The 16,430-nt window shown below is 39.0% G+C and overlaps 1 protein-coding gene across 1 annotated transcript in view; it reads right to left on the reverse strand.

Annotated features, from left to right (window-relative positions):
- Positions 1-5,568: 5,568 nt before the first annotated feature.
- The window catches only part of LOC128643586 (clustered mitochondria protein homolog), an 11,082-nt gene continuing 220 nt past the window's right edge, over positions 5,569-16,430 (reverse strand). Inside the window, exons 2-3 of the mRNA XM_053696429.1 lie at positions 6,736-7,430; positions 5,569-5,800 (exon numbers count right to left, since the gene is read on the reverse strand). Coding sequence (XP_053552404.1) covers positions 5,569-5,800; positions 6,736-7,391 — 888 coding nt within the window. The 5' untranslated portion in view covers positions 7,392-7,430. The remainder of the gene's footprint in view (positions 5,801-6,735; positions 7,431-16,430) is intronic.

A 16,430-nucleotide genomic window follows, 5' to 3' on the forward strand; every position in this document is an offset into this window, starting at 1 on the left:
TTCATTTCTACAGAATCTATAAGAGTCCCCAAGAATGGAACTCTTGTGAGAGGCAAGAGAGAACTCTTCTGTTCGTTCACTTTCCATCCATGCGACCTTAGAAATGCCAGAACTAACTCTGTATGAGACTTGGCAGTTTGAAAGCTTGAAGCTTGTATCAGAATGTCGTCTAGGTACGGAGCTACCGAAATTCCTCGCGGTCTCAGAACCGCTAGAAGAGCACCCAGAACCTTTGTGAAGATTCTTGGAGCCGTAGCCAATCCGAATGGAAGGGCTACAAACTGGTAATGCCTGTCTAAGAAGGCAAACCTTAGATACCGGTAATGATCCTTGTGAATCGGTATGTGAAGGTAAGCATCCTTTAAATCCACTGTGGTCATGTACTGACCCTTTTGGATCATGGGTAAGATTGTCCGAATAGTTTCCATTTTGAACGATGGAACTCTTAGGAATTTGTTTAGGATCTTTAAATCCAAGATTGGCCTGAAAGTTCCCTCTTTTTTGGGAACCACAAACAGGTTTGAGTAAAACCCTTGTCCTTGTTCCGACCGCGGAACCGGATGGATCACTCCCATTAATAATAGATCTTGTACACAGCGTAGAAACGCGTCTTTCTTTATTTGGTTTGTTGACAACCTTGACAGATGAAATCTCCCTCTTGGGGGAGATAATTTGAAGTCTAGAAGGTATCCCTGAGATATGATCTCTAGCGCCCAGGGATCCTGGACATCTCTTGCCCAAGCCTGGGCGAAGAGAGAGAGTCTGCCCCCCACTAGATCCGGTTCCGGATCGGGGGCCCTCGGTTCATGCTGTCTTAGGGGCAGCAGCAGGTTTTCTGGCCTGCTTGCCCTTATTCCAGGACTGGTTAGGTTTCCAGCCTTGTCTGTAACGAGCAACAGCTCCTTCCTGTTTTGGTGCAGTGGAAGTTGATGCTGCACCTGCTTTGAAATTCCGAAAGGGACGAAAATTAGACTGTCTAGCCTTAGCTTTGGCTTTGTCTTGAGGTAGAGCGTGGCCCTTACCTCCTGTAATGTCAGCGATAATTTCTTTCAAACCGGGCCCAAATAAAGTTTGCCCCTTGAAAGGTATATTAAGTAATTTGGACTTAGAAGTTACATCAGCCGACCAGGATTTTAGCCACAGCGCCCTACGTGCCTGAATGGCGAATCCTGAATTCTTAGCCGTAAGTTTGGTTAAATGTACTACGGCCTCCGAAATGAATGAATTAGCTAGTTTAAGGACTCTAAGCCTGTCCGTAATGTCGTCCAGCGTAGCGGAACTAAGGTTCTCTTCCAGAGACTCAATCCAAAATGCTGCCGCAGCCGTAATCGGCGCGATGCATGCAAGGGGTTGCAATATAAAACCTTGTTGAACAAACATTTTCTTAAGGTAACCCTCTAATTTTTTATCCATAGGATCTGAAAAAGCACAGCTATCCTCCACCGGGATAGTGGTGCGCTTAGCTAAAGTAGAAACTGCTCCCTCCACCTTAGGGACCGTTTGCCATAAGTCCCGTGTGGTGGCGTCTATTGGAAACATCTTTCTAAATATTGGAGGGGGTGAGAACGGCACACCGGGTCTATCCCACTCCTTAGTAACAATTTCAGTTAATCTCTTAGGTATAGGAAAAACGTCAGTACTCGCCGGTACCGCAAAGTATTTATCCAACCTACACATTTTCTCTGGTATTGCAACAGTGTTACAATCGTTAAGAGCCGCTAAGACCTCCCCTAGTAATACACGGAGGTTTTCCAATTTAAATTTAAAATTTGAAATATCTGAATCCAATCTGCTTGGATCAGAACCGTCACCTACAGAATGAAGCTCTCCGTCCTCATGCTCTGCAAGCTGTGACGCAGTATCAGACATGGCCCTAGAATTATCAGCGCACTCTGTTCTCACCCCAGAGTGATCACGCTTGCCTCTTAGTTCTGGTAACTTAGCCAAAACTTCAGTCATAACAGTAGCCATATCTTGTAATGTTATCTGTAATGGCTGCCCAGATGTATTAGGCGCCATTATATCACGCACCTCCCGGGCGGGAGACGCAGGTACTGACACGTGAGGCGAGTTAGACGGCATAACTCTCCCCTCGCTATTTGGTGAAATTTGTTCAATTTGTACAGATTGGCTTTTATTTAAAGTAGCATCAATACAGTTAGTACATAAATTTCTATTGGGCTCCACCTTGGCATTGGAACAAATGACACAGGTATCTTCCTCTGAATCAGACATGTTTAACACACTAGCAATAAACATGCAACTTGGTTACAATCTTATTTAACAAAAACGTATTGTGCCTCAAAGAAGCACTAAACGATTAAATGACAGTTGAAATAATGAACTGAAAAACAGTTATAGCATCACTCTTTAAAAACAACACAACTTGTTAGCAAAGGTTTGTTCCCATTAGTAAAGTAACACTAATTAAATTTTAAACATAAAAATCACAGAGCAACGTTTTAAAACACAGTCACTACATAAGTCTCACAGCTCTGCTGAGAGAATCTACCTCCCTTCAAAGAAGTTTGAAGACCCCTGAGTTCTGTTAGAGATGAACCGGATCATGCAGAAAATACAAGAGTAACTGACTGGAAATTGTTGATGCGTAGCAAAGAGCGCCAAAAACGGCCCCTCCCCCTCACACACAGCAGTGAGAGAGAAACGAAACTGTCATAATCAAAACAAGCAAACTGCCAAGTGGAAAAAATAATGCCCAAATATTTATTCACTCAGTACCTCAGAAATGCAAACGATTCTACATTCCAGCAAAAACGTTTAACATGAATTAAATACCTATTAAAGGTTTAATGTACTTTTACAGAGTAATTCCGGTGAAATACCATCCCCAGAATACTGAAGTGTAGAGTATACATACATGTCATTATAACGGTATGGCAGGATTTTCTCATCAATTCCATTCAGAAAATAAAAACTGCTACATACCTCAATGCAGATTCAACTGCCCGCTGTCCCCTGATCTGAAGCTTTTACCTCCCTCAGATGGCCGAGAAACAGCAATATGATCTTAACTACTCCGGTTAAAATCATAAGAAAAACTCTGGTAGATTCTTCTTCAAACTCTGCCAGAGAAGTAATAACACGCTCCGGTGCTATTGTAAAATAACAAACTTTTGATTGAAGTTATAAAAACTAAGTATAATCACCATAGTCCTCTCACACCTCCTATCTAGTCTTTGGGTGCAAGAGAATGACTGGGGGTGACGTAGAGGGGAGGAGCTATGTAGCAACTCTGCTGGGTGAATCCTCTTGCACTTCCTGTAGGGGAGCAGATAATATCCCAGAAGTAATGATGACCCGTGGACTGATCACACATAACAGAAGAAAAAACATTTCCAAGATATGAAACTGACAGTCTGCAAAAGGAAATATACTGAAAACCTGAATCATGACAAATATAAGTACAATACATATATTTTGAACTTTATATAAATACATAAAGTGCCAAACCATAGCTGAGACACCCAAAAGACACCCATTCACATATAGCAGATAGCCAAACCAGTATTGAAACGGTTATCAGTAGAGGTAATGGAATATGAGAGTATATCGTTGATCTGAAAAGGGAGGTAGGAGATGAATCTCTACGACCGATAACAGAGAACCTATGAAATAGATCTCCCGTGAGGAAAAACATTGCATTTAATAGGTGATACTCCCTTCACATCCCTCTGACATTCACTGTACTCAGAGGAATCAGGCTTCAAAATGCTGAAAAGCGCATATCAACGTAGAAATCTTAGCACAAACTTACTTCACCACCTCCATAGGAGGGAAAGTTTGTAAAACTGAATTGTGGGTGTGGTGAGGGGTGTATTTATAGGCATTTTGAGGTTTGGGAAACTTTGCCCCTCCTGGTAGGATTGTATATCCCATATGTCACTAGCTCATGGACTCTTGCCAATTACATGAAAGAAAGAGCTGTTTAACTTAGGGCAATGCCCCTACAAAAGACCCTTTTTTTAGTTTAGGGAGTGTTTTTATTTTATATTGTTTTTTTATTTTCATAGGGATTAGGTTTATAGGTTTAATATTTTTTTATTTTTGATAATTGTGTTTATTTTTCTTTCTGTAATTTTAGAGTTTTTTTATTTTTTGCAATTTTAGATTTTTTTTATAATTTAAGGTTAGGTTTTATTTAAGTGTATCTTAGTATAGGGGTTAATTTAGGGGGTGTTATGTTAGGGGGCTTAGTAATTAAATTAGTTGTGCGTTGTGGGGGGTTGGTGGTTTAGGAGTTAATAGGTTAGTTAGGTTTATTGCGATGTGGGGGTTTGTCGGTTTAGGGGTAAATAGGTTAATTAGGTTTATTGAGGTGGGGGGGTTGGTGGTTAAGGGGTTAATAATTTAATTATTTTATTTGTGGATTAGGGGTTAATTACTTTATTATTTTGCAATGTGGGGGTTTGCGGTTTCAGTGTTTATAAATACTTTGTGCGGGAGGTTAGGTTCTTTTTTGTTATACTTCGTGGGGTGGGTTACGTGTTTTTTATTTCTTTCTTGTGGGCTTTGCGTGTTTTTTTTTTTTTTTAAGGCTTCGGGTTTGCCTACGCTGCATCCAGGTGGATTCCAAAAATGGCATTCAGCTCTTTTACTGCCCTTAAAAAGGGGCAATCTACTCTTTTCCAGTCCAAAAAAACCTTAATAAAAAAAAATAAAGCTACCCCAAAAATTAAAAAAAAAAGCCTAAGACTAAGCCCCAAATAGGTACTCATCGTTCCTGAAGTCCGGCGGAGGTCTTCTTCCAGGCGGCTCCATCATCTTCAATCTACATCCGGAACGAAGGTGGCGCGGAGCTGTCTTCCCCGATGCGTGGATCCTCATTGGTGGTGGCGTTCCTCAGCGGCATAGAGGCTCCTCTTCATCCAATGTCCGTCTTACACTGAAGATTGAATGCAAGGTACTGCAATCAATTTGGGGTACCTTGCATTCCTATTGGCTGTAATTTTGAAATCAACCAATAGGATTAGAGCTACTGAAATCCTATTGGCCGTTCAAATCAGCCAATAAGATTTCAGTAGCTCTCATCCTATTGGCTAATGTCAAAATTTTCATAATCCACCAGGATACAGCTTCTCTGCCTCGCGCAGCCAACATTCCTTTGAGGTTGCGTGCGCAACTAACGACACAGATGGATGCGTTACAAACGCGATTATAGTACAGATTGTTGGATTTCATGTCCCTTTTAGTCAGAGGATGCTGGTACCAACCAGACTTATTGTACTCCATAACGATGCTGGCAGAACCTGGTTGACACTATTGCTAATATGTCGTGTTTGCTTGTTCCAGTCTAGCTTCCATTTATTAACATCTTGCTAATGCCTGCTCACAACTGAGTTTCTGCTTATAACAACAAGCACACAACTTTGTTTCCAATGTAACATCATGTATAGTACATTAGCCGTTAGTAATGTTAATGCACATACAAAACCTGCATTTTATTTACAAATTTAAAAACAAAGAACATATACAAAACAACTCACGTTTAGAAAGTCTGACCAAAAACGTTAATAAATCTGCTAGAAAAAAAAAACAATAAAAAAAAACCTAATCCAATGAGTTAGAGAAAAGTTGCTTACCTGCTTCATTATGAGATTCCATGCTCTCTTCCAGCTCTTTAATCCGTGCTTCGCCATCTATGTGCTCCGTATCCTCAGTTTTGGTATTGGCATCAGATGAGGAAGCTGAATCCCCATTTCCCAAAGCATTTAAATTCTCCCGTATGGAGTTTTTCTGCTGCATCAGCTGCATGGCAGCTAACTTCATGAATAAGAGGTATCTAAGAAGTAGCGTTGCACAATTGGGTTCATTTGATGACAACTACAATATGTTAAGTTTGTAGGAGATAGATACTGGAAAACAATAAAAGCTGAAGGTTGTTTAAGCTAAGTAAAAGGCCAGAAAGACAATATTTCTGTTGCGGCACTAATTAAAGGGATGTGAAATCTATTTTTTTCTTTCATGATTCAGATAGATTATCCAATTTTAAACAAACTTTACAATTTATTTATATCATCAAATTTGCTTTTTACTTTTGGTATCCTTTGTTGAAGGAGCAGCAACGCACTACTGGGAGTTAGCTGAACACATAAGGTAAGCCAATGACAAGAGGCATATATGTGAAGCCACCAATCAACAGCGAGTAGTGCTTTGCTGCTCCTGAACCTACCTAGGTATTCTTTTCAATAAAGCATAATAAGAAACTAAAGCAAATAAGAAAATAGAAGTAAATGGGAACGTTGTCTAAAATTGCAAGTTCTATCTGATGCAAGAAGTTCTATCAGATGGAAAATACAGTGTTCTCCCCGGGATCTATTTAATGGGCACACTATCGGCTGATTTCACTGACCACCTAGCAAAAAAGTTAAGCGAATATTAGGATAAAAGTAGCTAACATTAAATTTTTTTAAATGTTTGATGCAAATAATCACTAAGCAAATTTATGTCAAATTATACCATTTATTTGTGCTTTGAATAACTTAACATTTATAAATGAAAGAAAAGCTTAAATAATGCAAAGCATTACACTGTCCTCCTGACCTTTGCACTATAGTGATATTTTTCTATCCCTGTACATATGAGTATATCTGTGTTGATTTGTGGGCCAGACATTATCAGCTTATATATTACCATGCTCTACAAAGATGTTTCTGTATTCTCCTACTGTTTTTAAGTTAACTTATCAAGAACTGTAAAAATAATGTAAATCTTTACCTGTGCTCTACAAAAGCATCCACAAGTTCTTGGCGAAGGCAGCACAGTCTATGTCTGTGCTCTTTAGGAAATCCCATTTTCTTACACTCCTCCGGCAACTCCTCATTTTCCACAGGGAGAAAATTGAGATCAGGAGGGAAGGTGCGTAGCAGATCTAGAATGTAGTGACGTCCATCGTTGCCAATTATGCCTTTGCACTCAACTGAGGAGCACAGCTCCACTTCCTCATCCTTATCATTTAGGACTTTGTGTTTCTGGATCTTAAGGGAACGACTTGTCTTCTCCAAAAGCTCCAAATATTTTGGGTGGGAAACCACTGTCTTGCCAAAATCTATGGATCCATAAATTACGCTCTGTTCTTGTTCTCGCTCCAAAATTCCAGGAATGATGGATTGTGCAGTAACTCTGTAACCACGGTAATCTACCACCACTGTACCCAAGGTGTAAAGCCCTTCTACATCAACAGCATTGTATGTCCTTACCCCATTTAGATCATTTGTAGGGGAAACATAGGCAGCACTGTCCCCACCAAAATCCTTATAGTGATCCCGGACATCAAAACCCAAACTAAAGAAAATGTTGTTCCAGATAAACATTTGCATTTTTGTTTCCTCACTGGGGTTGATAGCCATGACATTGCCATCAATAACAGCCATAGCACCTCTGGTAGCAGCTGCTGTAAAGTCACTGTGGACCTGTGAGTAGATAGCACAGTAAGGAAATGATGTTAGGTTGATTTTTACTAGTAATGAAAATAATCTAGAATTCAAGACCTGAGACTGTAAAGGTATTTGGTTTTAATCTTGTAAGAGACCAATACTTATTGAATACCACTAACTTTGTACCAATGGTGCAGTAACACGGTCAGCATTTTTACATAATCCCAATGATAAAATAAGAGCATAAAGCTGCAGAACAGAGCTAACATCTGGCTTGCAGAGTAGCACTGATTTTAGCATGAGGCTTCAATTAAACCATTTCTAAATCACAGAGAATATCTTTGAGGTTGGCAGCTATGTTAATTAGGCCACAGCTCAACAACGTGTGGAAAAGGCAATACCTCAGAACCCATATTGTACTAAGGTGAAATAAAGTCAGTTACATGCAGCTATTTGCACATTATGCAAATTTTGAGGCTGCATAATACAATTGTATTTAAAGGGACAGTAAAGCCAAAATTAAAGAGAGACACAATACTCATATGCTAAATCACTTGAAAGTGATGCAGCATAACATAAAAAAGCTGCAAAAATCACCTGAGCATCTCTATGTAAAAAAAGGAAGATTTTTTTTTTTATCTCAAAATTTCTTCAGCTCACCAGAGTAAGTGCTGTAAACAGTTATACTTCAGCTGCTGCCCAGCTGCAAGTTAAAACAAACAAAACAAAAACAGCAAATCAGCAGTGCTGAGGTAATGCTTTGCATTTGCTGTGATCTTATCAGATTTCGCTAGAATCTTATGAGATTTTATAGAACTTACTTAAACTGAATAGGAAAATAACATGACTGTGCCTGCACATGACAGATGCACACTCCCTGGCTTGTCCTGGGACAAGTAACCTGATTAGCTGCTTAAAGTCTCTTTACAGTGGGGAGTGAATACTTAGGAAATTTGAGTTGAAATGTCTTCCCTTTTTTACATAGAGATGGTCAGGTGATATTTTCTAGTCAGCTTTTTACAGCTATGCCGCATCACTTTCATGTGCTTCAACATTTGGGTATCATGTCCCTTTAAGCACGCCCCCTTCAGTGTTTTCAGACAGGTTACTGTAGGTGGACTTGCATTTAATTTAAGACTCAAGGCCATTTGAGAAAAAGACCGCAGGAGGATCAAGCAGCAATCATCCAAATCCCTGGGAGCCAGAGAAGGTTTTTACCTGCACTGTGCGACACTTCCCTCATTTTGATTGAGGTTGAGGAGTGTAAGTAAAAACCCCTCAGGGGGATCTTTAAATCTCCGGGCACAGGGGACTATTGGCACAAGTACTCTTTCCTTTACACTGTGTGGATTTTATTATTTCACCTAATGTATCACTCACGATCTGTATTTAAGTTTTATCATTGTATATGTGATGTCATTTTATTATATATACTGGACAGGTATTACTGTATTTTAATATTGTTAAACGCACCACTGAATGCCTCACTCACATTTTTATTATTTTTTGGATACTATCTATATTAATTATATAGTTAAATATTACTACTGCATTTAGATATATTTTACAGCTAAATACGACTAATTTGGCCCCCTATTATTATTATTTTTATACTGGATAGCCAATTAAGGTTAAATTTATCCATCTAGTTTCTGAATTTCGGGAACTGAATTAATATTCATATTTTTGGGTTCTATTGTCAACAGTGCGCCTTTTTTCTCTACTGTCCCCCTTGTTTTTATTTTAAATTAATTGTATTGAATCAGGGGGTATTGGGGTACCTCCTTTTTCAATAGGTAGTTTTAGGCAGCACTGTGTTAACATTTAATCCCTTTTCTAGTTTGGCCCAGTAGACAATATTTTTGCGCCACACAAAGTGAAGGTAAAGTTATCGTTTACTGAATCAAATATACCATTTCTCCCTATCACCTTATAATAGTCGCTAAGGAATTTATTTTTATTTTTCAAATATTTGTGTTAAAAAAGTAATTTCCTATTCCCTACCGTTTATCGCCCGACTCCTCCCAAGCCCTACTTCCTCCTTAGGCATTCAGCGGTCCCACCCGCTCCCAAATGCGCGTGCACAACCCCAAATTCAATTGCGCATGCGCTAATCGCCGATGGTCCCATCCTATTACTTGACAATGTGCATACCAGGTGGATATCCCCACAGACTACGTCATCTCTCTTTACACACGCCTTCTATAACCTGCTCAAGTTGTCGATGTGCCTTGTTACATGTCTGAACGATCAGAGACAGGAGCTGCATTTATTGCAACGTATTGAAACGTTTCTTAAAAACATCGATCTATTAGCTTTGTTTGCCCAATCTACTATAGAATCTATATTACAATTGGGCAAACCGAGTTGACAGGTCAATGTTTTTAAGAAAGTTTCAACGATATCAATAAATGCAGCTCCTGTCTCTGATCGTACAGACAGGTAACAAGGCACATCGACAACTTGAGCAGGTTATAGAAGGCGCGTGTAAACAGGTTATAGAAGGCGTTTGTAAAGAGTGATGACGTAGTCTGTGGGGATATCCACCTGGTAGTAGGAAGCCCGCATGCGCGAAATGGGTGCGCGCAGGGTTGAGAAACCTATTAAAAAGTCATTAGCATATGCGGTGACGAGTAAAGGGGTGGATGACGTCGGTTGATGGCCGCCTAATGGCCGAAAAATCAGTTGGTTAAAAATAACACGTGATTGAAAGGAAAAAAAATATATTTTTTACAGGTTGTACTTGGGAACGAATAGAAATCAAATTATAAAGGTAATACATTTAAATATAACGATTTATATCAAATATGATGAATGAAAGTCATATTATTTTTAAACATTTAATGATATTATAGAAATAGATGAGGTTAACTTTACCTTCACTTTAAGATTTGTCTGACAACAACCTACACTCACACAAAAGAAGTAATCAGCTTCAGTTTTATAGTTAAATATACTTAACAATAGCCTTATTCCCAGGTTATGAATAACTACCAATAGACAAACTTTACTGAGTACTCTACAGAAAACATGTAATAATCAGCAGAACAGGGCAGTCCAAACTAAAGCCCGAGGGCCACAACCAACCCTCCTAGGTGTTATAATGTGGTCCTCAGCAGCCCTGAGCAGAATAAAAATATCAGTAATTTGTTCAATTAAAAGCAGTTCCACACATCTCAGTAAGTAATTAAGCATGCTTATTTTTACCAGATTTTGTAAATTAGAAAAACATAATTTATGTAAGAACTTACCTGATAAATTCATTTCTTTCATATTGGCAAGAGTCCATGAGCTAGTGACGTATGGGATATACATTCCTACCAGGAGGGGCAAAGTTTCCCAAACCTCAAAATGCCTATAAATACATCCCCCACCACACCCACAATTCAGTTTAACGAATAGCCAAGAAGTGGGGTGATAAGAAAGGAGCGAAAGCATCAACAAGGAATTGGAATAATTGTGCTTTATACAAAAAATCATAACCACCACAAAAAGGGTGGGCCTCATGGACTCTTGCCAATATGAAAGAAATTAATTTATCAGGTAAGTTCTTACATAAATTATGTTTTCTTTCATGTAATTGGCAAGAGTCCATGAGCTAGTGACGTATGGGATAGCAAATACCCAAGATGTGGAACTCCACGCAAGAGTCACTAGAGAGGGAGGGATAAAAATAAAGACAGCCAATTCCGCTGAAAAAAGAATCCACAACCCAAATCAAAAAGTTTTAATCTTTATAAAGAAAAAAACTGACATTATAAGCAGAAGAATCAAACTGAAACAGCTGCCTGAAGAACTTTTCTACCAAAAACTGCTTCTGAAGAAGAGAAAACATCAAAATGGTAGAATTTAGTAAAAGTATGCAAAGAAGACCAAGTTGCTGCTTTGCAAATCTGATCAACAGAAGCTTCATTCTTAAAAGCCCAGGAAGTAGAAACTGACCTAGTAGAATGAGCCGTAATCCTCTGAGGCAGGGATTTACCCGACTCCAAATAAGCATGATGAATCAAAAGCTTTAACCAAGACGCCAAAGAAATGGCAGAAGCCTTCTGAACCTTTCCTAGAACCAGTAAAGATAACAAATAGACTAGAAGTCTTTCTGAAATCTTCAGTAGCTTCAACATAATATTTCAAAGCTCTAACCACGTCCAAAGAATGCAAAGATCTTTCCAAAGAATTCTTAGGATTAGGACACAAAAAAGGGACAACAATTTCTCTACTAATGTTGTTGGAATTCACAACTTTAGGTAAAAATTTAAATGAAGTCCGCAAAACCGCCTTATCCTGATGAAAAATCAGAAAAGGAGACTCACAAGAAAGAGCAGATAATTCAGAAACTCTTCTAGCAGAAGAGATGGCCAAAAGAAACAATACTTTCCAAGAAAGTAATTTAATGTCCAGAGAATGCATAGGCTCAAACGGAGGAGCCTGTAAAGCCCTCAAAACCAAATTAAGACTCCAAGGAGGAGAAATTGGCTTGATACGAACCAAAGCCTGTACAAAACAATGAATGTCAGGAAGATTAGCAATTTTTCTGTGAAACAGAACAGAAAGAGCAGAGATTTGTCCTTTCAAAGGAACTTGCAGACAAACCCTTATCCAAACCATCCTGAGGAAACTGTAAAATTCTAGGAATTCTAAAAGAATGCCAAGAGAATGTATGAGAATTACACCATGAAATGTAAAAGTCTTCCAAACTCGGTAATAAATATTTCTAGACACAGATTTGTGAGCCTGCAACATAGTATTAATCACTGAGTCAGAGAAACCTCTATGACTAAGCACTAAACGTTCAATCTCCATACCTTCAAATTTAATGATTTGAGATCCTGATGGAAAAATGGGCCTTGAGATAGAAGGTCTGGCCTTAACGGAAGTGGCCAAGGTTGGCAACTGGACATCCGAACAAGATCAGCATACCAAAACCTGTGTGGCCATGCTGGAGCCACCAACAGTACAAATGAACGTTCCATTACGATTTTGGAAATCACTCTTGGAAGAAGAACTAGATGCGGAAAGATATAAGAAGGTTGATAATTCCAAGGAAGTGACAATGCATCCACTGCTTCCGCCTGAGGATCCCTGGACCTGGACAGATACCTGGGAAGTTTCCTGTTTAGATGAGAAGCCATCAGATCTATTTCCGGATGTAAAGTCTGGAGACTGAGATAATCCGCTTCCCAATTGTCTATACCTGGGATATGGACCGCAGAGATTAGACAAGAGCTGGATTCCGCCCATGCAAGTATCCGAGATACTTCTTTCATAGCTTGAGGACTGTAAGTCCCACCTTGATGATTGACATACGCCACTGTTGTGACATTGTCTGTCTGAAAACAAATAAACGGTTCTCTCTTCAGAAGAGGCCAAAACTGAAGAGCTCTGAGAATCGCACAGAGTTCCAAAATATTGATTGGTAATCTCGCCTCTTGAGATTTCCAAAGCCCCTGCGCTGTCAGAGATCCCCAGACAACTCCCCAACCTGAAAGACTTGCATCTGTTGAAATCACAGTCCAGGTTGGACGAACAAAAGAGGCCCCCTGGACCAAACGGTGGTGATCTAACCACCAAGTCAGAGATAGTCGAATATTGGGATTTAAGGATATTAATTGTGATATCTTTGTATAATCCCTGCACCATTGGTTCAGCATACAAAGCTGAAGAGGTCTCGTGTGAAAACGAGCAAAGGGGATCGCGTCCGATGCTGCAGTCATGAGACCTAAAACCTCCATGCACATAGCTACTGAAGGGAATGACTGAGACTGAAGGTTCCGACAAGCTGAAACCAATTTCAGACGTCTTTTGTCTGTTAGAGACAAAGTCATGGATACTGAATCAATTTGGAATCCTAAAAAGGTTACCTTTGTCTGAGGAATCAAGGAACTTTTTGGTAAATTGATACTCCAACCATGTCTTTGAAAAAACAACACTAGTCGATTTGTGTGAGATTCTGCAGAATGTAAAGACTGAGCAAGTACCAAGATATCGTCCAAATAAGGAAACACCGCAATACCCCGCTCTCTGATTACAGAGAGTAGGGCACCGAGAACCTTTGAAAAAATCCTTGGAGCTGTTGCTAGCCCAAAAGGAAGAGCAAAACATTGGTAATGCTTGTCTAGAAAAGAGAATCTCAGGAACTGATAATGATCTGGATGAATCGGAATATGAAGATAAGCATCCTGTAAGTCTATTGTGGACATATAATGCCCTTGCTGAACAAAAGGCAGAATAGTCCTTATAGTCACCATTTTGAATGTTGGTATTCTTACATAACTATTCAAAATTTTTAGATCCAGAACTGGTCTGAAAGAATTCTCTTTCTTTGGAACAATGAACATATTTGAATAAAACCCCAGACCCCGTTCCAGATATGGAACTGGCACAATAACCCCGGATAACTTCAGGTCTGAAACACACTTCAGGAAAGCCTGAGCCTTTACTGCGTTCACTGGAATGCGTGAGAGAAATAAACTTCTCACAGGCGGTCTTACCTTGAAACCTATTCTGTACCCTTGAGAAACAATGTTCTGAATCCAATGATTTTGGATTGAATTGATCCAAACATCATTGAAAAATCGAAGTCTGCCCCCTACCAGCTGCGCTGGAATGAGGGCCGCACCTTCATGCGGACTTGGGGGCTGGTTTTGATTTTCTAAAAGGCTTGGATTTATTCCAGACTGGAGAAGGCTTCCAATTGGAAACCGTTCCTTTAGGGGAAGGGTCAGGTTTCTGTTCCTTATTCTGATGAAAGGAACGAAAACGGTTAGCAGCCCTAAATTTACCCTTAGATTTTTTTATCCTGAGGCGAAAAGGCTCCCTTCCCCCCAGTGACAGTTGAAATTATAGAATCCAACTGAGAACCAAATAATTTATTACCTTGGAAAGATAGAGATATCAACGTTGACTTAGAAGTCATATCCGCATTCCAAGATTTAAGCCATAAAGCTCTTCTAGCTAAAATAGCTAAAGACATATACCTGACATCAATTCTAATGATATCAAAAATGGCGTCACAAATGAAATTATTAGCATGTTGAATTAGCTTAACAATGCTATACACATTAGGATCTGGTACTTGTTGCGCTAAAGTTTCCAACCAAAAAGTTGAAGCTGCAGCAACATCAGCCAAAGAAATAGCAGGCCTAAGAAGATGACCTGAACATAAATAAGCCTTCCTTAGATAAGATTCAAGCTTCCTATCTAAAGGATCTTTAAAAAAAAATACTATCTGCCATAGGAATAGTAGTACGCTTAGCAAGAGTAGAGATAGCCCCATCAACTTTGGGGATCTTTTCCCAAAACTCCAATCTTTCAGTCGGCAAAGGGTACAGTCTCTTAAACCTTGAAGGAGGAGTAAATGAAGTACCCAGACTATTCCATTCCCTAGAAATTACCTCTGAAATAGCATCAGGAACTGGAAAATCCTCTGGAATAACTACATGAGGTTTAAAAACCGAATTTAAAAGTTTACTGGTTTTAATATCAAGAGGACTAGTCTCCTCCATATCTAATGCAATCAACACCTCTTTTAATAAAGAACGAATATACTCCATTTTAAATAAATATGAAGTTTTGTCAGTGTCAATATCTGAGGCAGAATCTTCTGAACCAGATAGATCCTCATCAGAGATAGATAAATCAGAATGCTGTCGGTCATTTAAAAATTCATTGAATTTATGAGAAGTTTTAATAGACCTTTTACGTTTATTAGAAGGTGGTATAACAGACAGGGCCTTCTGAATAGAATTAGAAACAAATTCTCTCACATTAACAGGAATATCCTGAACATTAGATGTTGAAGGAACAACAACAGGTAATGGATTATTACTAATGGAAATATTGTCTGCGTTTGAAAGTTTATCATGACAACTAACACAAACTACAGCCGGAGGAACAGTTACCACAAGTTTACAACAAATGCACTTAGCTTTGGTAGAACCGACATCAGGCAGCAGCATTCTAGAAGTAGATTCTGATACAGGGTCAGATTGGGACATCTTGCAATATGTAATAGAAAAAAGAACATATAAAGCAAAAATATCAATTTCCTTATATGACAGTTTCAGGAATGGGAAAAAATGCAAACAGAATAAGCCTCTGGAAACCAGAAGCAAAAATACATGAAGACTTAAATAATGTCAAAAGTCTGGCGCCAAGTATGACGCCCACAACTGACAAAATATTTTTTGGCGCCAAAAACGTCTGCAACAAACACGAGCGTAAGACACCGGAAATGACGAAAATACGTCAACAAACGTAATTCTTGCGCCAAAAATGACGCAATAAATTATAGCATTTTGCGCACCCGCAAGCCTAACAGCTGGCAATTTGGAAAAATAGTCAATTTTGAAAAATTTCAGGTAAGAAATTTTTTTTTTTCCTTCTCTCTCAGATGTGCATTTCCCAAAATGAAACTGACAGTCTGTAAAAAAGGAAATATACTGATTAACCTGAATCATGGCAAATATAAGTACAAACATTATATTTAGAACTTTACATTTAAAGTGCCAAACCATAGCTTAGAATGTCTTAAATAAAGGAAAACATAATTACCAAAAGACACTCATCTACATAAAAGTAGATAGCCAAACCAGTACTGAAACGAGAATCAGCAGAGGTAATGGTATATAAAAGTATATCGTCAATCTGAAAAGGGAGGTAGGAGATGAATCTCTACGACCGATAACAGAGAACCTATGAAATAGATCCCCGTTAGGATGACCATTGCATTCAATAGGTAATACTCCCTTCACATCTCTCTGTCATTCACTGCACTCTGAGAGGAACCGGGCTTCAGCATGCTGAGAAGCGCATATCAACGTAGAAATCTAGCACAAACTTACTTCACCACCTCCATAGGAGGCAAAGTTTGTAAAACTGAATTGTGGGTGTGCTGGGGTGTGTATTTATAGGCATTTTGAGGTTTGGGAAACTTTGCCCCTCCTGGTAGGAATGTATATCCCATACGTCACTAGCTCATGGACTCTTGCCAATTACATGAAATAAATATATACAGTTAATTAATGGTAATAATTA

Source organism: Bombina bombina, unplaced genomic scaffold, assembly GCF_027579735.1.
Source record: "Bombina bombina isolate aBomBom1 unplaced genomic scaffold, aBomBom1.pri scaffold_2732, whole genome shotgun sequence".
Taxonomy (NCBI): Eukaryota; Metazoa; Chordata; class Amphibia; order Anura; family Bombinatoridae; genus Bombina; species Bombina bombina.